Below are 24082 nucleotides of genomic sequence, written 5' to 3'. Positions count from 1 at the left end.
GGTAAATGTTAACACCAGGGCATGCTAGAGGGGTAAAATTCCTTGACGAAATCAAAGACTGCTTTATGGAGCAGCTGGTTCAGGAATCAACAAGAGGGGGAACAATTCTAGACCTAGTCCTTAGTGGAGCGTATGATCTGGTGCAGAAGGGAATGTTGCTGGGGCCACTTGATAACAGTGATCATAACATGATCAGACTTGATATAATCTCTGGAATAAGTACACACAGGAAATCCAATATGTTAGCATTTAACTTTCAAAAAGGAGACTATGATAAAATGAGGAGAATGGTTAAAAAAAAAAGAAAAAGCTTAAGAGGAGCAGCTGAAAAGGTCAAAAGTATACATCAGGCAAGGATGCTATTCAAAAATACCATCCTGGAAGGTCAGACCAAATATATTCCATGTTATTAAAAAGGGAGGAAGGAAGACCAAATGATAGCTGGCATGGTTAAAAAGTGAGGCGAAGGAAGCTATTAGAGCTGAAAGAAAATCCTTCAGAAAATAAAAGGATCTGACTGAAAATAATAGGCAAACACCCACAGAAGGTGAACTCTCCACAGGAAAACCAATGAAAGGCAAAACACACAGTGGATCCAAAAAAGTCCTCTCACAATGAGTGTCTTCCTGAACAAGGTCTTTATTGACAGTAGCAGAAATGACCCGACACGTGACGTGTTTCGGCCGTGAGGCCTGCGTCAGGGGTCTATAAAATAATATAATATACAAAGACATGCATAAAAATACAATTATAATTAAAAACATGAATAAAAACTTGAACATCCTTATACAATTTCTTGTACAAATTTAGACAAATAAAACATCAGAATGAAAGATGTAAAGTATATATAATAAAAAATATATGATAAAATATGAAATTATACCACATAGAGATAATGAGGACAAGGCATGGAATAAAATACACAACATAATAAAGTATAAATATAGAGGACATACCTAGTATTATCTGTAGAAAAAAGTACCTTGTAGATCAGATGAAAAAAAGCACTAAAGCTGCTAACAACGATATCTATAATAAATATGTAAGCGAAGGCATAAATCACTACATACTCTCCATACATACATATACAACAAAATGAAATGATACTGAAAAAAGTGAAACATAGAATATATGGACAGGGATCCCAAAAAATTGTTTTGATGATGGAGAATAATGAAGAAGACCACATGGGTATGAAAATAAAAATAAAAAAATGAAAATGAAAACAAGGCACGGCTGCCAAATGAATCAGCAAATGTCAACGGTGATGAACCATAAAATGATAAGGATGGGAGAAACAGAAAAAAGAATTGCCTGATATTACTGTGAAAAATAGCATATATTAAAAAAGAAGACCATAAACTACTAAGAAAAATGGACCATAACATAGGGGAACCACCTAACTGAAAAATAATATTACCTTTGCAAAAGTGCATAAAGAACCACGTAACATGCTGGCAGAGTACACCTGAAGGCCATGTTTAGACGATACTGTCACCATAAAAAATATATATATAAAATAAGAGTCAGCAAAAGTATATTGGCATGTAAAGATAAATAAAGCTGTGCCCACAGGAATGATGACATAAATATCCTCAGTGTAAATCAAAAAGGGGGCAAAATTACAAATAAAAGGTAAATGCCAATCGAAATGAGAAAAAATAAATAAGAAAAAATAATGGGTGTGGGGCATGCTATAAGCTATTACAGCAGCCAGCATAGCTATCAGCGATACAACGCGATCGAGCCATGAAAACGCCAAAGTTAATACTGAGTACTGAAAAGTACGCTAGTTTATGTAAGGCACCATGCTAAACTCAATAACTGCACTAAATCAGCACTAATTTAAGTGAAGACTTAATGAAAGTTGGAAAGGCAGCATAAGGAATGGCAACTGAAATGCAAAGTACTGATAAAGAAAAAAAAAGACTTTGAAAAGACTGCATTGGAGGCAAAAACACATAGTAAAATCTTTTTAGGTACAATTAGAAGCAAGAATCCGGTAAAAGAATCAGCTGAACTGCAAGATGACCGAGGGGTAAAAGGGGCATTCCGGGAAGACAAGGCCATAGTGGAAAGATTAAATGAATTCTTTGCTTCGGTCTTCACCGAGGAAGACGTGGGAGAGATACCAGTGACAGAAATGGTATTCAAAGCTGATGCGCCAGAGAAATTGAAACAAATCTGTATAAACCTAGAATATGTAACGGGGCAATTTGACAAATTGAAAAGTAGCAAATCGCCTAGACTGGAGTACTGACAGAATTGAAAAATGAACTTGCAGAGCTATTGTTAGTAATATGTATTTTATCTTTAAAATCAAGCTTGGTACTGTAAGATTGGAGGGTAGCCAACGTAATGCCAATTTTTAAAAAGAGTTCCAGAAGCAATCCAGGAAATTATAGACCGTCGGTGCTGGGCAAAATGGTAGAGACTATTATAAAGAACAAAATTACAGAACATATACATAAGAATGGATTAATGAGACAAAGCCAACAAGAATTTAGTCAAGGGAAATCTTGCCTCACCAATCTACTACATTTCTTTGATGGGGTGAATAAACATGTGGATAAAGGTGAGCTGGTCGATATTGCATGTTGAATTTGAAGAATAAACTTTTTAATTGATCATCTTGGAGTTTGTGATTAGCATCTTCCACTCGTGTTGTTTCCTTGACTTTCTGTGGAAGTTTGTGGTTACCTGTTTGGTTTGTGGCTGAATATCTACTCCATACCCTTTTAAAAACACACATTTACTAAATCAATTAAAAAGGACTCAATATTACCCAATCAGCTGTACATCTGTAAAAGAGTAGGTATCTGCATGTAGAACATGCTTTTTACATGCTAAATTAACCCCATAGAATACATGCACACATTTACACCTTCATCAGAGCAGATGTAAATTTGTGCCAAGTGTATCTGTATTGTAGAAACCTTTTTTTTTTTTTTATAAAAGCACCTGTATTGCCTATTTAATTAAATAAAAGGCATAAAATAACCGCTTTTTTGGAAATTTTACATTGGAGCCCTTTTACTATAGGGTGCTAAAATTTGCTGCTGATGTAGATTAACATTCAAAACTAACAACACAATTAGTGCACCAGTGTTTGGGAGTGTTCCCAGCCAAGTTGGCCATTCAGTCACATATTAACATTGTAATTAGTGTGCAACCATTAGCACCCAGTTAGCACGGAGGCACTAAATGTCTCTGCATTAACATCAAATTTGGCAGTTAGTGTGTAGTATTTCCTGTGCACTAACACAAATATTGGGTATGCCTTTTCTCCACCCATACCCCACCCACTTGAATGATATACCATTGGTGCCTGTTTAGCATACAGAGTGAAAAATTAGCAGAAAACCCATTACTGTGGTTTTGCACTAGCCACTTTCCATAAGCTAACCACGTGCTAACCACTTAACACAGTTTAGTATAAGGGCCCCATAGTCTGTGGAGAGTCATTTAATAACAGGATACCAATAAGCTGCCTGAAATGACCTTATTTAACCAGCACTAGGGTCTATTTGTTAGCAGGATCGATTTTGTAAACCACTCCGATTGATTTTAACTTAAAAGGGCAGCATATCAAATGACAAATAATAAATAATATACATTATTAACACAAAGAGTGGGAGCCATGGTAAGTGATGTGCACTGCTATGTATTGTGATTATCACCACAAAGGGATGCTGGATGAAAAATACAAAATATCATGATTCTGAGGTAATCAATATTTTGCACTAGAAATGGGCTGAAAAAACACAATCAGAAGCTGAAAACCAATCGTATCATATTAGAAAGTGAGAAAGTAAAAAAAAGTTACCTCTTGAATGACTGCAAGATTTGTTTCATGGAGTTTTGCAGTTATTACGTCAGAATGGTAAGCAGACAGACATCTAATGAAATTCAGTCCTTCGATTTTTCTCTCCCTACACAATAGAAAAAAAATATTAAACTATACACACAGTATAATACAATGTCTTATAATTCTATTTAACACTAATATTAAACAAAAGTTTGAATGTAAACAACACTGGCGCCTATGTGTCTTTCTAGAATAGGCTCTTAACAATGATCACCAGTAACACACAACAGCTTCTACACAAATTTACATGAGGGCGAAAATGGATGTGTGTACTGTATATGTATACATACGTATTTTAAGAAAATAAATGTATACTTTACAACTCGACCACTGCTACATCAAAACTATGCCCCTAGAAATACCTAGGCATAGCACATATATAAGTATCCATCATCATGTTGATATGCATAAAGCCATTTTACATGTGTAAAACACACTTTATACAAGGAAAATGCATTATACAATTATCGTATAAAGTAGTAAGTTCAGGAGTTTGCAAAGCCATGTACTGAATGAAATATGCCTGTTGATGGCTCAATATCAGCTTTTAGATCATCACAGAGAACACTGCGCTCAGGTAGTATCTTTGTACCACTTTCTCTTGGCCAAGGTCCAACACTGTAGTGCAGGTATAAAAGACAAATAGATGCCATGACCTGCATTTCCTCATGTGTCTATGCCACTGATAGCACATTTTTGGAAGAATTACGAATGTTGCTGTTGCTCTGGTTCCAGTGCTTGGTCTGAGTTCTGCTGACATTTGCTGGTAGAGCTGTCAGGCATGATCTAGAGATGGGAGTAACTAGTGAGGTAATTAAATTTACTGATGACACAAAGTTATTCAAAGTTGTTAAAAATCGCAAGAGGATTGTGAAAAATTACAAGAAGACCTTACAAGACCGGGAGACTGGGCGTCTAAATGGCAGATGATATTTAATATGAGCAAATGCAAAGTGATGCATGTGGGAAAGAGGAACCTGAATTATAGCTACATAATGCAAGGTTCCACATTAGGAGTCACCGACCAAGAAAGGGATCTAGGCGTCGTCGTTGATGATATGTTGAAACCCTCTGCTTAGTGTGCTGCGGCGGCTAAGAAAGCAACTAGAATATTAGGTATTATTAGGAAAGGAATGGAAAATAAAAATGAGGACGTTATAATGCCTTTGTATCAGTCTATGGTGCGACTACACCTCGAATATTGTGTTCAATTCTGGTCGCCACATTTCAAAAAAGATATAGTGGAATTAGAAAAGGTACAGAGAAGGGCGACAAAAATGATAAAGGGGATAAAGGGGATGGGAAGACTTCCCTATGAGGAAAGGCTGAAGCGGCTAGGGCTCTTCAGCTTGGAAAAAAGACGGCTGAGGGGAGATATGATAGAAGTCTATAAAATAATGAAGTTACTATTGAGGAAACTACACTTCTCCTTTCTTCCTCAAAATGTTCCACCTGTTCCTCTGATCCCATTCCCACCCACCTTCTTAATGCCATCTCTCCTGCTCTTATTCCTTTTATCTGTCACATTCTCAACCTCTCACTTTCCACTGCAACTGTCCCTGCTGCCTTTAAACATGCTGTGGTCACACCTCTCCTTAAGAAGCCTTCACTCGACCCTACTTGTCCCTCTAATTACCGACCCATCTCCCTCCTTCCTTTTCTCTCCAAATTACTTGAGAGTGCTGTTCACCACCGCTGCCTTGATTTTCTCTCCTCACATGCTATTCTTGACCCACTACAATCTGGTTTTCGCCCTCTCCACTCAACCGAAACTGTGCTTACTAAAGTCTCTAATGACCTATTACTGGCTAAATCCAGAGGTCAATATTCCATCCTCATTCTTCTTGATCTTTCCGCTGCTTTTGACACTGTCGATCACAGCATACTTCTCGATACCCTGTCCTCACTTGGATTCCAGGGCTCTGTCCTTTCCTGGTTCTCTTCCTACCTCTCCCTCCGCACCTTTAGTGTTCACTCTGGTGGATCCTCTTCTACTTCTATTCCTCTGCCTGTCGGCGTACCTCAGGGTTTTGTTCTTGGTCCCCTCCTCTTTTCTATCTACACTTCTTCCCTTGGTTCATTAATCTCATCCCATGGCTTTTCCTACCATCTCTATGCTGATGACTCCCAAATCTACCTTTCTACCCCTGATATCTCACCTTGCATCCAAACCAAAGTTTCAGCGTGCTTGTCTGACATTGCTGTCTGGATGTCTCAACGCCACCTGAAATTAAATATGACCAAAACCGAGCTTCTCATTTTCCCCCCCAAACCCACCTCCCCGCTCCCCCCGTTTTCTATTTCTGTTGATGGCTCTCTCATTCTCCCTGTCTCCTCAGCTTGAAACCTTGGGGTCATCTTTGACTCTTCTCTCTCCTTCTCTGCTTATATCCAGCAGATTGCCGAGACCTGTCGTTTCTTTCTTTACAACATCCATAAAATCTGCCCCTTTCTTTCCGAGCACTCTACCAAAACCCTCATCCACACCCTTGTCACCTCTCGTTTAGACTACTGCAATCTGCTTCTTGCTGGCCTCCCACTTAGTCACCTCTCCCCTCTCCAGTCGGTTCAAAACTCTGCTGCCCGTCTCATCTTCCGCCAGGGTCGCTTTACTCATACTATCCCTCTCCTCAAGACCCTTCACTGGCTCCCTATCCGTTTTCGCATCCTGTTCAAACTTCTTCTACTAACCTATAAATGTACTCATTCTGTTGCTCCCCAGTATCTCTCCACACTCGTCCTTCCCTACACCCCTTCCCGTGCACTCCGCTCCATGGATAAATCCTTCTTATCTGTTCCCTTCTCCACTACTGCCAACTCCAGACTTCGCGCCTTCTGTCTCGCTGCACCCTACGCCTGGAATAAACTTCCTGAGCCCCTACGTCTTGCCCCATCCTTGGCCACCTTTAAATCTAGACTGAATGCCCACCTCTTTAACATTGCTTTTGACTCATAACCACTTGTAACCACTCGCCTCCACCTACCCTCCTCTCTTCCTTCCCGTTCACATTAATTGATTTGATTTGCTTACTTTATTTATTTTTTGTCTATTAGATTGTAAGCTCTTTGAGCAGGGACTGTCTTTCTTCTATGTTTGTGCAGCGCTGCGTATGCCTTGTAGCGCTATAGAAATGCTAAATAGTAGTAGTAGTCGATGTGAATTGTTTGTTTACTCTTTCCAAAAATACTAGGACTGAAGCATGCACTGAAGCTACAAAGTAGTAAATTTAAAACAAATCGGAGAAAACTTTTCTGCACTCAACGTGTAATTAAACTCTGGAATTCGTTGCCAGAGAATTTGGTAAACACGGTTCGCTTAGCGGGGTTTAAAAAGGGTTTGTACGGCTTCCTAAAGGAAAAGTCTATAGACCATTATTAAAATGACTTGGGGAAAATCCACTGCTTATTTCTGGGATAATCAGCATAAAATGTATTGAACCTTTTTGGGATCTTGTCAGATATTTGTGACCTGAATTGGCCACTGTTGGAAACAGGACACTGGGCTTGATGGACCTTTGGTCTGTCCCAGTGTGGCAATACTTAGGTGCTTATGTACCTCTAGAAGGTCATATTGTTCCTTGGCTGGATCATCATAAGTTGAGTTTTCTTTTTAACATTTATCTCTCTAGGGCCCAGATGTCTAAATGTACCAAAATAATTAATATTAGGGATAAAATTAATGTTTCCACTTATTGGTCTAATGTTAGTAGCAATTAAAATTTTGAAGAAGTAGACCCTAGAAAAATGTTTTCTAATTAGCATACCACTTTGAGTTGTACCTTAGAAAACTGTGCTCCATTGAAAGTTAATATGTCTTAGGAAATCTGCTCTATGGTATAATAATGATCTATTAGACTTGAAGAGAGAATGTAGACATTTAGAGACAGCATAGCTTAAATCTGGCAATCAGATTTAAAGTGTTCTTGGAATTCACAGGTTTCTAAATATAAATTTGAAATTGTTCAAGCAAAGAAGGCTTACTATGCTGCTCAGATTTTGAATTCACTATTGTGCTCTAAGGCTCTCTTTCAACTGTTGCCTAAATCTAGGCACAGATTATAGAATACGCTTAGTCAGCACTGATTTCAGCGCCAATTTTTTAGGCGTGATATATAGAATCTCCCCTTTATTTATTTGTTTGGATTTTAACTGCTTTTATGAAGAGATTCACCGATTTTATTCATAAGGCAATTTATAGTTTTACCTCTGGTTTTTTGCTTTACCAATTAAATTTTACTTCCTTTTCTAGGGTTATTGTATGCCAATCTAGGAATCATCGTATACTTTCTTTTCCTTCTCTGTTAGGTTTAAAATATAGCAGACACTGGAAACCTTTTTTTTCTGGGGTTTTTTTTTTTTTCGTTTTACTTTCAAATTGTCTTCCTCTGGCGATTAGACTAGAGTCGTCTTTATATCTTTGCTTTAGGAAAAGATGGAAGACTTACTTTTTTGAAAAAAGCTCTCTCATAATGTTAATTGTTATTGAATTTTATTATATTTTGTCATATGTTTATTTTGTTCTAAAACAAACCAAAAATCAAAAAAAGACCTCCAGGAACAGGACAAAGGGAGTCTCTTTATTGCAAAGTCAGGGGATAAGACAAACACTGCAAGTCTTTTGGTCCTGTTTGCATAAAGTGTTGTCAGAAAAAAAACACCAAAACTGAAAGAGCGGTCTTATCCCATCTTTTAGTGGGACAGTTAATGTATGTGATTTTCAAGGCAGCACTACATAATAGTGAAAGGAGAGTGTGGGATTAAATTTGTACCATTCACTGTGGTGGTGATGTGATATTCATCAATACAGGACCATTCTGCGACCCCCTGACGTAGGTGCTTGGTCACCGAAACACAGCCCGTATTGGGTATTTGCAATAACGAGTCTCCCTTTGTCCTGTTCTTGGAGGTCTTTTTGTGCTTTTTGGTTGTTTTGGTTTACTTGGAACCCACTCTTTTCTACTTTTTAATTTTGTTCTAAACCTTATTTTAATATCGCAAACCACTGACCACCTGCTTGGATTCAGTGGTATATAAATAACTGGATTAGAATACTGTTATTTATTTTATTTTTGTTACATTTGTACCCTGCGCTTTCCACTCATGGCAGGCTCAATGTGGCTTACATATTGTATACAGGTACTTATTTGCACCTGGGCAATGGAGGGTTAAGTGACTTGCCCAGAGTCACAAGGAGCTGCCTGTGCCTGAAGTGGGAATCGAACTCCGTTCCTCAGTTCCCCAGGACCAAAGTCCACCACCCTAACCACTAGGCCACTCCTCCACAGTGTCACTTAAAAGAAACATGATCACAACTACCAAATCACACCAACCATTGGCTTACCAGTCATCATCTGCTAGAAGTCTTAGCGCCTCAGCTACAGCCATGTCTGGTTTGGAAAAGGGTCTCAGTTCTGATGGATCCATAACTTCTGGGCTATATGTAATAGATAATGTCTGATCCTTGTACTGCCCTCGGGTGCCTAGAGAAATTTCACCTAGGAAGACATACATAGCAATAATATCCAACAATTCTAAATGTGATTAATGCCATAACAGATTGTAGACTACTTTAGGTATAATGAACATCTCTATTACTAGACACATAAGCAATAACTAATTCTACGCCTGCATTCATACTTGATTATTGCCAGAAAACATGGTCCCATTACAAAACAATCAATTAATTCCTATGAAACTGATGCCAAAGAACCTGCAATAACAAAAATACCCATATACCAACTGTAGTTCCAAGGCTATAAAAATGCCAAATTGCTCAGGTGCCAAAAAAAGTCTGCACTTGGCCATTGCCAATGGATGGTAACAAAACAAGACAGTAAGGCTAGAGCCTAGTCTAGGCTGTTTGTGTGGAGAATATTTTCTCCCCCCCTCCCCCAAATAGCCTATGGCTCAGGAAAAAGTGAGGAGTATTGTGGACTGACTGAGGTGAAAAGAAGATATCACCTTTGGTACAAACGTTGGGCAAGGTTGTAGAATAATCTTATTGTGGTAAAATTGCATGTAAGGGTGATGTGATACTAGTGCTTGCAGCTCATGACCTCTGAGCAGAAATAACGGCTATCATGAACAATGCTTTCAGGGCAGATATCTGAAATCAGAAGACACTACTTGTTGAAAGGGTGGGCTCATGATCTGGGCGAGGACTTTATTCAGGTGCCAGGGAATCACTGGTTTGCTAACAGGAGGGTTTGTATGCAATATCCTTTTCATGAATCTAGACACCAAGGGTTTGTGTTTGGTTTGTTTTCTAGTAGCTGACAGGCTGTGATGATGCTCAGATGCATTTTCATAGATGCCCATCCATATCATCTACAAATCTCTATTACCCCTTCATCTACCAGATGATAAAAGATGAGGTAAGTAATGTGAGATGTGCAAGAGAACATGTATAGAATCAAACTCCTGCTTTTAACACCATATTGCAAAACTTTTCATTTAAATTTAAAATATTTTTGATAAGATTCTTTTCGGCAGATATCAAGAGAGCCTTAATATGCTGAGAAAGCTGTATTGATTGTGTTAGCAGATGCTCAGCATCCAAGCAGTTCAGGTTAAGAAGTAGAGGTTGAGATGTAGCATCATCACATGACCTTGTGTTATGAGGGAGAGTACTTGATTCAGTAAGATTAGACTCCTGACTGGAAGATCCTAGAATAGAGGAAAACAAAGCTGTTACAGCCAAGCTGGTGTGATAAAGATCACTGCAGCATTATCCTGTCTCACTCTGGGCAACATCCTGGCAATTCAGTGAGATGGGAAGACAAACTTATAGCGATTTTGACATCTAGTTGGTGTGGAATGCCTCTAATGTCAGTCTGTTTAACGTTTGGTCCAATATTTAAACACTGAGGTCAGAGTTTTTAAAATACTGACTGCAGCATTTATTTATTTTTTAAAAATTTTTATTACATTTGTACCCCACGCTTTCCCACTCATGGCAGGCTCAATGCGGTGGGCAATGGAGGGTTAAGTGACTTGCCCAGAGTCACGAGGAGCTGCCTGTGCCGGGAATCAAACTCAGTTCCTCAGTTCCCCAGGACCAAAGTCCACCACCCTAACCACTAGGCCACTCCTAGTGCAAGTCATGCAAGTAAATTCAGCGCCAGTACTGAATCTACTACGCAACACAGGACAGTTGGGGATATTCAGCTGCTACATGTGAAGTTGAGTGGTTTAAGTTAGGACAGCAACAGAGCTGGAATGCTTATGCTGCACCCTCACCCTGTTCTGGTACTATCTTGGATAGTAGTGGAGAAGGTTAATAAGAATTTTCAGCAGCACTATTCATGCAGTGCTGCTGAAAATTTACAGATAAAGGCCAATTGTGTGTGTAAATGAAGAGGAATACTAGCTCTTATGCAAGGGGGCATTTACATGGGTAGGGCTTTCGTGCACATAACTTACCAAACACTATCAGATAGGCACAACATCACTGCCGCATTTACATGACTACAGTTATGCCAGGTCTACAACTAGTATAATTATGGGTGCATAAATTTAAGGTGTGGTGATACTGGGTTATGCTAGTATTCTGTAACATAATCTGGTTGTCCAGATGCCATTCTAGAATGGGCTCTTACTGTGAAGCATCAGGGCACCTAATGGGGATTCCTACTTATTTGCCTGCTGGATGTATAAACCCCCAGCCACAAATGTATACAGTGGTGGAAATAAGTATTTGATCCCTTGCTGATTTTGTAAGTTTGCCCACTGACAAAGACATGAGCAGCCCATAATTGAAGGGTAGGTTATTGGTAACAGTGAGAGATAAGCACATCACAAATTAAATCCGGAAAATCACATTGTGGAAAGTATATGAATTTATTTGCATTCTGCAGAGGGAAATAAGTATTTGATCCCCCACCAACCAGTAAGAGATCTGGCCCCTACAGACCAGGTAGATGCTCCAAATCAACTCGTTACCTGCATGACAGACAGCTGTCGGCAATGGTCACCTGTATGAAAGACACCTGTCCACAGACTCAGTGAATCAGTCAGACTCTAACCTCTACAAAATGGCCAAGAGCAAGGAGCTGTCTAAGGATGTCAGGGACAAGATCATACACCTGCACAAGGCTGGAATGGGCTACAAAACCATCAGTAAGACGCTGGGCGAGAAGGAGACAACTGTTGGTGCCATAGTAAGAAAATGGAAGAAGTACAAAATGACTGTCAATCGACAAAGATCTGGGGCTCCACGCAAAATCTCACCTCGTGGGGTATCCTTGATCATGAGGAAGGTTAGAAATCAGCCTACAACTACAAGGGGGGAACTTGTCAATCATCTCAAGGCAGCTGGGACCACTGTCACCACGAAAACCATTGGTAACACATTACGACATAACGGATTGCAATCCTGCAGTGCCCGCAAGGTCCCCCTGCTCCGGAAGGCACATGTGACGGCCCGTCTGAAGTACATTTGAAATACTTAAATCACATCCAACACACCCTGGCTTATGAATGTTCATTCCTGCCATAGTATGAATGAATGAATATAAACCATGTGGAGACAATGCCCACGTGAAATGCCACACCTTTAACTCACAGCATCCCTTTCTCTGGGTCTCTTTCTGGCTAACAGCCAAGTGCAGAGTTTTTCAGCTATGAACTGAGGATGGTCCCTTCTGGCCTTTCAGCCAAGATCAAGACATCAAGAAGCTGCATAGTATCATAGTGGTGCACGGAATGGATGTGGTTAATGCCCTGCCACTCAACCTCACTGGGGATATGATCTTACAAATATTGCTAGAACTAAGATCAAACCTCCTACTTAAAATAAAAATATGCAAAAGAATTAAAAAAAACAAACCCTTACAACTGCTTACCTGAATTTGGCAAGACAGAAGGTTTAGTCTTCTTTATACTGGAATTTCTTTTTAATAGGGTATAGCTGGAATTAACATTTTCTGTAGGTATGGATTCAGTTTTTGATTTTATTACTACATCTCCACCAACATTTAATCCTGAAAAATGGAGAACAATGATTGTAAAGTTGGTCTTTTCATGTTATTTTTCATGAACTTGTTTGTTTTTTTTAACATATAATAGATTAATCAAGTATTCCAGTGCCATACAATCCTGAATAATTAATTTAATTTTGGCTCCAATAATCTCTGCATGTACCAAAACCTCTCAGGAAAGGTCTGATTGTAAAATCTCAACATCATATGAGGTCAAGGAAGACTGGGTGGTCTACAAAATAAAATATTTAAAAAAATCTAATCAGATGCCACCATAATCTCCAATTTCCATGAAAAGTTTAAATCATATCCATTCACTTAGAATGCTCAGGGTAAACTGAAAGCACAGTTTTAAAGAGTAAAGGCAGAGTAAAACCGTGAATCTCAAACTTTCAGCTTCACTACAGTTTTGAGAATTTTTCACATTTTCTTCTATTTTTTCCCTTGTTTCCTTTCCTGCTTCAGTTCTGTGTCTATCAGCTTTAACTTATGCACAATAGTGAAAAAAGATCTTACCTGCTAATTTTCTTTCCTTGAGTCCTTCCAGACTTTTCTAGATGTGTGGGTTTACCTCTTTCTGCCAGCAAATGGAGACTGAGAACTACTGGATGAAAGCTTTCTCCTATAAAGGGACATGTGCAGTCTAGCCCTAGCCAGTATTCCTTAACAATGCAGAAACTAACTAAGCAACCAACCAACCAGGCTCCTTCAGAAACCAATGACAAGAAGCAGCCAAAAGGGATTGTCAATAATTGAGACATGTGCAGCCAGAAGTACTCGGAATTAAAGCACTCCAAGTAGTTTACTCTTCTCAACCTTCCAAGCTGACGCATGGACAGATTCTGGACTGGTCTAGAGGGACTCAAGGAAAGAAAATTTGCACCTAAGTTCTAATTTCACCTTCCTCATGAACCTGTGGGCGCAACAGGTGAGTGTGTGACTGTCCAGGGGCCCATACATACCTGCTTCCTACCTCCTAGGCTCTTTATTTTATCAGCTGGTAATAAGAACTAACTCTCAGAGATTCTGTAAAAATAACGGTTTATTTAGCATGGTAACATAAATAATAAATCCTAAAGCAAGTTCCTAGAAATAGTTATATTGCAAATGTTATCATTAATAATTATGCCACAGACAATGTCAAAGTACCTGTGAGGGTATGAGTGGTATAGTGGCAGGTGTCCTTGATAACACTCCCTCACTGATGTTGCAGTTAAGCTACCTTACGGCAGATGGCACTAGCCTGCCATATCAGAGGCTAAGTCAGAGGGGCAGGGTCCCAGTCGGGAGGTGGTTAAATGCCCAGGAGCAGAGTAGATCAGAGAGGCCTTGAGGGAAGAGGTCTCCAGGACTGAGACCCGAGTACAGAGGAATCCTACCACGGTGTTGGTTGGGCTGCAGTACCTGTGGGGGAGTCCCAGGGAAGTAAGGAGTGGTCTTATTTCCAAGGTTTGCATCTGGGGGTAAAGAGTAACCGCCCAAGGTTTACAAGAGAATGAACAGAAGACTATAACAGGTAAAGAGTGTATTTCTTTATTTGTACCCCCCTGCCCTCCCACCCCCAAACCAGGAAAATTCTCCACTCCTACCTCTCCATTACATAGAATCCCTTCCCAGTCATCCTCACCATCCACAACCCCACATCACAGTACACAAGCAACCTCTGCTCCTGCAAAGGGGAAGCCCCAGGTACAGAGGCCTGACAAGCTTCAGTCTGTGAGCCTCAGCTCACACCAGGGCTGGGGCCAGTGCCAGCCCAAGGGGACTCTCCTGCTGCTGTTGTCCAGAGCGTCCCTCCACTCATTGCCACCTAAAGCCTGCCGGCTGCTACCAGATTTCCTGCTGTCATCGTTCAGGCTCAGGTTTCTAGATGCCGTATTTATCCAGTGCCTCCCAGGCGCCAGACACCGTGGTGAACTTTGTAGAGACCCATTAAGGGTCACCAACAGACCAAATGGAAATGTCCACCGGTAGCGGAGTTGCGCCTGAAACAATGCTTGGGTAACCTCCTTGAAAGATCTTCGAGAAGGGTAGCTGCAGCAAGGTCTTGAAAAAGTTCCACCTCAGAGCCATTCCACTTGAGGACCCCCTTCTCCCACAGCATAGCTTCCTTCTCAGGGAAGAGCTGAAAACAGACCACCACATCCCATGGACAACCATTGAGCTGAGGGCCCAAGGCCCAGTGTACGCTCCAATAATGGGGGATCCACCTGCTGCTCCCATTCATCTTCCAGGAGCCAGCAATAGAGTTGCTGTACAGTACGGATGAGGCCTCCATATTGAGCCACTTCAGGGATACTCCAAATCCACACATTGTTATGTATTGTGCAGTTCTCCAAGTCCTCCAGTTTAGACAGCAATTCCTGGTGCTCCTCTTGTAGATCCACCACCATGCGCTGGGCACCTGCCACCAGCACCTCTCCATGCATTCCTCCACATGCTCATTGCAGGATCCCATACTGGCAAGGTCTGACTATCTCCTATACTGCATCTTTAATCTAGGACTAAACAGATGCAATTTCAGTTTTAATTTCCCCCAGCCAGGAGGGCAAGTCTGCTGCAGATATCCCCACCGGCACCAAGTCAGTCACCAGCACTGTTTCCTGATTTGATTCTGGACCACATGGGCTGTGGGTCACCAACTTCTCTGCTGGTTTCGCTGGGGTTTTACTCTCGCCCGACGGCACCTTAAATGACATTCTGCAGCAGAAGACATCACACGTTGAAGTGGTGAGAATCTGGCCCGATTCAGAGCGTAAGCTAGCACTGCGGAAGAGCTTTGCTTCGACTCAAGCAGAGCTCCCCATTCAGGCATCCATCTTAAAAAGATGATATCACTTCCTCTCCAGTTAGAAAAAAAAATTGCTTTTAATGAATTTAATGGATGCAGACACGATTTGAAAAATCCAAATTTTTTCAGCAGGTTGTGTCTCGCCCCGCCCCTTTCTGTCATGGGGCCCAGAAGGAAGTGGGCTTGATTTTGCATCCTCTGAGGATCTGGCACAGGATGGCTAAATCTTTGAATCCCTTTAGGATCTGGTCAAAGATGACCATGTCCTCAACACATTCTTGGGTCCTGCGGGGCAGGGGGCTGTAGCAGGCTGGGGAGAGGGGAAGAAGCAAAGAAGAGTAAGAATGAGGTGGGTGGGAAGTAGGGGGGTAAAAAGAAGAATGAGAGTGTGAGAGAATGATGGGGAAGCAGAGTATGACAATTGGGGAGGGAGAAAAGTGAGAAGATAGGCAGGAGAAAAAGAGTGAGCGTACATAGACTGGAGAAGAAAAAGACTGCATTTATTTACTTAAAAATGTCTAGCCCATTTACAACTAGGTGGGTAACAAAATCAACATACACAATCAAAATAAAACCAATACAGTTAGACAAAATAATACAGTATTCCAGCTGATCAGCAAATAATATCAATTCCATGCATGTTCAAATAGGTAAGTCTTCAATAGTTTAACAAATTGAACCCTACTGCTACACAGTCTCAAGTAACCTGGTAATCTATTCCAAATTTGACGTCCTGGTATTGAAAAAGCTGATTTTCATGCACTGACATAGAGCCAAGAGTGTTCCATAACACATGCCAAAAACTTCGCGTTCTCAGACCGCAAAGATCTGACTGGCTGATACTCCCAAATCACATCTTTTAAATAATGAGGAAAACAGCTTGAATACAAGGCCTGATGAACTATACATATAACCTTGTACTGCACTCAGGTAACAATGAAGAAGCAAGGGCTGTATTGGGGCTAAGGTAAGGGAAGGTATGCATTCACTATGTAGTTGTCTCGCCACCTTCCCTCATCACAAATTCTTTGAGTGGGAAGGGAGTACCATTGGAGTAGATGGCGAGTGTATTTCTTACCTCAGGTCTACAGCCTGGAGGAATATTTCAAACCCTGTTCATGAGACAGCTAAATTTCCAGCACTGAAGTCAAACATAAGAACAAAAGAGTAGCCATACTGGGTCAGAACAATGGTCCATCGAGCCCAGTATCCTGTTTCCAACAGTGGCCAAGCCAGGTCACAAGTACCTGGCAGAAACCCAAATCATGACAACATTCCATGCTACCAATCCCAGGGCAAGCAGTGGATTCCCTATGTCTGTCTCAATAGCAGACTATGGACCTTTCCTCCAGGAACTTGTCGAAACCTTTTTTAAACCCAGATACACTAAACCGCTGTTACTACATCCTCCAGCAAAGATTTCCAAAGCTTAACTATTCATTGAGTGAAAAAATATTTCCTCCTATTTGTTTTAAAAGTATTTCCATGTAACTTCCTTGAGTGTCCCCTAGTCTTTGTACTTTTGGAACGAGTAAAAAAAAATCGATTCACTTCTACTCATTCTACACCACTCAGGATTTTGTAGACCTCAATCATATCTCCCCTCAGCTGTCTCTTTTCCAAGCTGAAGAGTCCTAAACTCTTTAGCCTTTCCTCATATGACAGGAGTTCCACCCCCTTTATCATTTTGGTCGCTATTCCTTGAACCCTTTCTAATTCCATTATATCTTTTTTTGAGATACAGTGAACAGAACTGAGTGCCATACTCAAGGTGAGGTCACACCAATGAGCGATAGAGAAGCATTATAGTAATTTCGGTCTTATTCACCATCCCTTTCCTAATAATTCCTAGCACCTTGTTTGCTTTTTTGGCGCCGCTGAACATTGAGAAGAAGATTTCAGTGCATTATCTACAAAGACACCCACAAGGTGAACCCTATCATCAGATAACTATGATTTGGATTATTCTTTCCAATGTGTATCACCTTGCATTTGTCAAAAATACAGAAGAAACCTGTCCTCGCGAAAAGCAATGGCAGTCAAAAACAGCGAAGATGACACAAAAAAAAGGGAGAGGAAAAAAGGAAAAAAGGAAAAAAGGAGAAAAGAAAAAAAATTATATATTTAAAAAATATATATATATGTGAAAATCAAAAACAGACAACAACAAAAAATATAAAAAATTATGTAAATATGAAAATATAAAAAAGGAGACGACACAAGAAAAAATGAAAAAATATGGTAGATTTATTGAGGTGATATGATATTATTCATGTAACTGTGAGATGCAGCCCGTTATTAAAGTATAGTCTTTTATTTTTCCATGTATTGCCTCATTCTCCTATGTACCTAAAACCTTCTTGATGGCACCAGGCTTTGAGCCACCTATTGAAGTTCTCTGTTTTTCACAACCTTTCATCTCCTTTTCCATACGTAGGTAGTATTTCAGAAAAAGCTAGTCTGTACCAATGGCTTCAAAACCCTCCCCTGGCTCCAGAAAATTCTCTGCGCTACAAGTGTAGTCAGGTCATTTGTTCCCAAGTGGATAACAACATCAATGTTAGGATTTTTAGTCTCTTCTCTGATTATAGCCAGCATTTGCCTGATACTCTTGGTAGCTCAGGATCCTGGAAATCATTTCACTTTATTGGGTCCCTTGACCTGTATTCCAAAGTCAATGCCTCTGATAACAGAATCACCTAGCAGCAACAATTTTCTGTTTTGAGCTTCTTTATCAGTGCTTTGGGGCTGTTCTTTCCCTTGAGCTACCTTCAATGTTTCTGGTTCTACCTCAGTTGTTTTCTTGAGCATCACAATGCTCTAATACAGCAAAAGAATTATGTAGAGGCAACAAATGTGAGGGCTGATGCTTCTGTGCCCCCTAAGTCTACTATGATCCATCTATTCCTGGGTTGTTTTATTCTTTGAGGCTGAGCTCCTCTTTTATACTAGCAAGCTGAAGACAGATGAGGCAAGCCCTAAAGCCTCCAAATGATGTGCCTTGGAACTAATGCACAACTGGTACAAATACGGGTGCCTAAATGTTAATCCTGGGTCAGGGCCGCAGAGAGACTGAGCCGGGCCAGAGGCAAGGCCGCTGCTGGCCCCCCCCCCCAAGGATCGTCGCCACCGCCTCCCCCCCAGTATCATCGCTGCCGCTGCCCCCGATCGCTGCTGCCACTGCCCCCTATCACTACTGCTGTCGCCACCCCCCTGATTGCCGCTGCCTCCACCCTACCCTCTCCGATCGCTGCTGCTGCCCACCTGCCGCAATTGTTAAGTACCTTGGCTGGCAGGGATCCCAAGGCCCCACCAGCAGAAGAGATCGTCCTCCAGCGCTGATCTTCTTCGTTCTGCCGCGTGGCCTTCTCCAGCGGCTGCTTTTCTCCTCAGGCCGTCTGCCTTCTCTCTCCCATCTAGCATCTGCTACCTCTGCTCCTTCCATCCAACATCTGCCCGTCTGCCCTCTCTCTCTCCCCTTTCCAACCACTCCCTCACTGTGTCCTGCCCTTGCAGAAATAGTGAATGATACATACCTGTAGCAGGTGTTCTCCGAGGACAGCAGGCTGATTGTTCTCACGACTGGGTGACATCCGCGGCAGCCCCCACCAACCGGAAGAAGCTTCGCGGGCGGTCTGCACGCAGGGCACGCCCACCGCGCATGCGCGGCCGTCTTCCCGCCCGTGCGCGACCGTTTCCGCCAGTTGAATGACAAGCAAAAATGATGAAAACACAACTCCAAAGGGGAGGAGGGAGGGTAGGTGAGAACAATCAGCCTGCTGTCCTCGGAGAACACCTGCTACAGGTATGTATCATTCACTTTCTCCGAGGACAAGCAGGCTGCTTGTTCTCACGACTGGGGTATCCCTAGCTCTCAGGCTCACTCCAAACAAGAACCCAGGTCAATTGAACCTCGCAACGGCGAGGATACAACAGAAAATTGACCTACGAAGAACAACTAACTGAGAGTGCAGCCTGACCAGAATAAATGAGGGTCCTGGAGGGTGGAGTTGGATTTACACCCCAAACAGATTCTGCAGCACCGACTGCCCGAACCGACTGTCGCGTCGGGTATCCTGCTGGAGGCAGTAATGTGATGTGAATGTGTGGACAGATGACCACGTCGCAGCCTTGCAAATCTCTTCAATAGTGGCTGACTTCAAGTGGGCCACTGACGCTGCCATGGCTCTAACACTATGAGCCGTGACATGACCCTCAAGAGCCAGCCCAGCCTGGGCGTAAGTGAAGGAAATGCAATCTGCTAGCCAATTGGAGATGGTGTGTTTCCCGACAGCGACCCCTAGCCTGTTAGGGTCGAAAGAAACAAACAATTAGGCGGACTGTCTGTGGGGCTGTGTCCGCTCCAAGTAGAAGGCCAATGCTCTCTTGCAGTCCAATGTGTGCAACTGACGTTCAGCAGGGCGGGTATGAGGCCTGGGGAAGAATGTTGGCAAGACAATTGACTGGTTAAGATGGAACTCCGACACCACCTTCGGCAGGAACTTTGGGTGGGTGTGGAGCACTACTCTGTTGTGATGAAATTTGGTATATGGAGCATGAGCTACCAGGGCTTGAAGCTCACTGACCCTACGAGCTGAAGTAACTGCCACCAAGAAAATGACCTTCCAGGTCAAGTACTTCAGATGGCAGGTATTCAGTGGCTCAAAAGGAGGTTTCATCAGCTGGGTGAGGACGACGTTGAGATCCCATGACACTGTAGGAGGCTTGATAGGGGGCTTTGACAAAAGCAAGCCTCTCATGAATCGAACGACTAAAGGCTCTCCAGAGATGGCTTTACCTTCCACACGATAAAGGTAAGCACTAATCGCACTAAGGTGATTCCTTACTGAGTTGGTCTTGAGGCCAGACTCTGATAAGTGCAGAAGGTATTCAAGCAGGTTCTGTGCAGGGCAAGAACGAGGTTCTAGGGCCTTGCTCTCACACCAAACGACAAACCTCCTCCACTTGAAAAAGTAACTCTTTTTAGTGGAATCCTTCCTAGAGGCAAGCAAGACACGGGAGACACCCTCAGACAGACCCAACGCAGTGAAGTCTACGCCCTTAACATCCAGGCCGTGAGAGCCAGGGACTGAAGGTTGGGGTGCAGCAACGCTCCGTCGTTCTGCGAAATGAGAGTCGGAAAACACTCCAATCTCCATGGTTCTTCGGAGGACAACTCCAGAAGAAGAGGGAACCAGATCTGACGAGGCCAAAAGGGCGCTATCAGAATCATGGTGCCGTGGTCTTGCTTGAGCTTCAGTAAGGTCTTCCCCACCAAAGGTATGGGAGGATAGGCATACAGGAGGCCGGTCCCCCAATGAAGGAGAAAGGCGTCCAACACTAGCCTGCCGTGTGCCTGAAGTCTGGAACAGAACAGAGGCAGCTTGTGGTTGGTCTGAGAGGCGAAAAGGTCCACCGAGGGGTGCCCCACTCTCGGAAGATCTTGCGTACCACTCTGGAATGAAGCGACCACTCGTGCGGTTGCATGACTCTGCTCAGCCTGTCAGCCAGACTGTTGTTTACACCTGCCAGGTATGTGGCTTGGAGGAGCATGCCGAACTGGCAAGCCCAACGCCACATCCCGACGGCTTCCTGACACAAGGGGCGAGATCCGGTGCCCCCCTGCTTGTTGGTGTAATACATTGCAACCTGATTGTCTGTCCGAATTTGGATAATTTGGCAGGACAGCCGATCTCTGAAAGCCTTCAGTGCGTTCCAGATCGCTCGGAGCTCCAGGAGGTTGATCTGCAGATCCTTTTCCTGGAGGGACCACAGACCCTGGGTGTGGAGCCCACCGACATGAGCTCCCCACCCCAGGCGAGATGCATCCGTCGTCAGCACTTTCGTGGGCTGTGGAATTTGGAATGGACGTCCCAGGGTCAAATTGGTCCGAATGGTCCACCAGAGCAGTGAAGTGCGGCAACTGGTGGAGAGGCGGATGACATCCTCTAGATTCCCGGTGGCTTGGAACCACTGGGAAGCTAGGGTCCATTGAGCAGATCTCATGTGAAGACGAGCCATGGGAGTCACATGGACTGTGGAGGCCATATGACCCAGAAGTCTCAACATCTGCCGAGCTGTGACCTGCTGAGACGCTCTGGTCTGCGAAGCCAGGGACAGGAGGTTGTTGGCCCTTGCTTCGGGAAGGAAGGCCTGAGCCGTCTGGGTATTCAGCAGAGCTCCTATGAATTCCAAAGACTGGGTTGGCTGGAGATGGGACTTTGGGTAATTTATCACAAACCCCAGCAGCTCCAGGAGTTGAATAGTGCACTGCATGGACCGGAGGGCTCCTGCCTCCGAGGTGTTCTTGACCAGCCAATCGTCGAGATATGGGAACACGTGCACTCCCAGCTTGCGTAGATACGCCGCCACCACCACGAGGCACTTTGTAAACACCCGTGGGGCAGAGGCGAGCCCAAAGGGCAGCACACAATACTGAAAGTGCTGTGCGCCCAGGCGGAATCTGAGATACTGTCTGTGAGCTGGCAGTATCGGGATGTGAGTGTATGCGTCCTTTAAATCCAGGGAACATAGCCAATCGTTTTTCTGAATCATTGGCAGAAGGGTGCCCAAGGAAAGCATTCTGAACTTTTCTTTGACCAGGAATTTGTTCAGGCCTCTCAGGTCTAGGATGGGGCGCATCCCCCCTGTTTTCTTTTCCACAAGGAAGTACCTGGAATAGAATCCCTCCCCTTCCTGCACGGGTGGTACGGGCTCGACCGCATTGGCGCTGAGAAGGGCGGAGAGTTCCTCTGCAAGTACCTGCTTGTGATGGGAGCTGAAGGATTGAGCTCCCGGAGGACAATTTGGTGGAAGGGAGGCCAAATTTAGGGCGTATCCGCACCGCACTATTTGGAGAACCCACTGGTCGGAGGTTATGAGAGGCCACCTTTGGTGAAAAAATTTTAACCTCCCTCCGACCGGCAGATCGTCCGGTACGGACACTTTGAGGGCGGCTATGTTCCCGTGGATCCAGTCAAAAGCCCGTCCCCGGCTTTTGCTGTGGAGGCGCAGGGGGCTGCTTAGGCGCACGCTGTTGACGAGAACGAGCGCGCTGGGGCTGTCCCTGTCGAGGTCTTCGGGCCGGCTGGGTGTACCTACGCTTGGCAAAATCATAGGGCGCAGCCTGCCGGGCCCGGGAAAAACGTCCACCTGCTGAGGTGGATGCTGAAGGCGCCTGGTGGGAGAGCTTGTCGAGGGCAGTTTCCCGCTGATGCAGTTGGTCCACCAGCTGCTCGACCTTCTCGCCAAAAATATTATCCCCCCGGCAAGGGACGTCGGCCAGTCTCTGCTGGGTGCGGTTGTCCAGGTCAGAGGCACGCAGCCATGAGAGCCTGCGCATCACTATACCTTGGGCCGCAGCACGAGATGCCACGTCACAGGTGTCATAGATACCCCTGGACAGGAACTTTCTGCACGCCTTCAGCTGCCTGACCACCTCCTGATAAGGCCTGGACTGCTCCGGCGGGAGCTTATCAACCAGGTCCGCCAGTTGCTTCACAGTGTTCCGCATGTGGATGCTCGTGTAGAGCTGGTAAGATTGGATGCGGGTCACGAGCATGGAAGATTGGTAGGCCTTCCTCCCAAACGAGTCCAGAGTGCGAGACTCCCGCCCCGGGGGCGCCGAGGCGGTATCCCTCGAACTCCGTGCCCTCTTGAGAGCAGAATCCACGACCGCCGAGTCATGGGGCAATTGGGGCCGCATTAACTCTGGGTCCGAGTGGATTCTGTACTGGGACTCTGCTTTCTTGGGAATGGTGGGATTAGATAATGGTCTCATCCAGTTCCGAAGCAGTGTCTCTTTGAGGACATTGTGCAACGGCACCGTGGAGGACTCTCTAGGTGGTGATGGATAGTCGAGAACCTCGAGCATCTCAGCCCTCGGCTCATCCACAGAGACCACGGGGAAGGGAATGCAAATGGACATGTCCCTTACAAAGGAGGCAAAGGAGAGGCTCTCAGGAAGTGAGAGCTTCCTCTCTGGTGAAGGCGTGGGGTCAGAGGGAAGGCCCACAGACTCCTCTGAGGAGAAATATCTGGGGTCCTCCTCTTCCCCCCATGAGGCCTCTTCCTCGGTATCGGACATAAGCTCATGTAGCTGAGTCCTTAACCGGGCCCGGCTCGACGTCGAGGCACCGAGGCCTCAGTGCCGTCGAGCGGTGGACTCTCGCGCCGGCGGGGACGAAGCTCCCTCCATCGACGTCGACTCCACCTGCGTGGCAGTCGAGACCGGCGCCGCAAGCGGCGGCGGTGTCGAAGGCCTCGGCACCGGGCTAGAGCTCGCCGGCGCCACAGTCAACGGCGCTGAGGGCGCAAGCACCCCCGGCGCCGGCACAGCCTGGCGCATCAGCCCTTCCAGGATCCCCGGAAGGATGGCTCGGAGGCACTCGTCCAGGCCCGCTGTCGGGAAAGACGGGGGGGCCGGTAGAGGTGTCGGAAGCTGCT

General features: G+C 44.1%; 1 protein-coding gene across 4 annotated transcripts in view; it reads right to left on the bottom strand.

Moving 5' to 3' along the window:
- TOGARAM1 (TOG array regulator of axonemal microtubules 1) overlaps positions 1–24082 on the bottom strand; it is a 289809-nt gene that overhangs the window by 166496 nt on the left and 99231 nt on the right. For all 4 annotated transcript variants that reach the window (XM_030214411.1, XM_030214408.1, XM_030214409.1 and 1 more), the window contains exons 10-12: positions 12712–12849; positions 9210–9363; positions 3827–3932 (exon numbers count right to left, since the gene is read on the bottom strand). In XM_030214411.1, the coding sequence (XP_030070271.1) occupies positions 3827–3932; positions 9210–9363; positions 12712–12849 (398 nt within the window). The remainder of the gene's footprint in view (positions 1–3826; positions 3933–9209; positions 9364–12711; positions 12850–24082) is intronic.

Source organism: Microcaecilia unicolor, chromosome 9 (genome assembly GCF_901765095.1).
Source record: "Microcaecilia unicolor chromosome 9, aMicUni1.1, whole genome shotgun sequence".
Classification (NCBI taxonomy): domain Eukaryota; kingdom Metazoa; phylum Chordata; class Amphibia; order Gymnophiona; family Siphonopidae; genus Microcaecilia; species Microcaecilia unicolor.
This window is presented reverse-complemented; position numbering and strand designations above follow the sequence as displayed.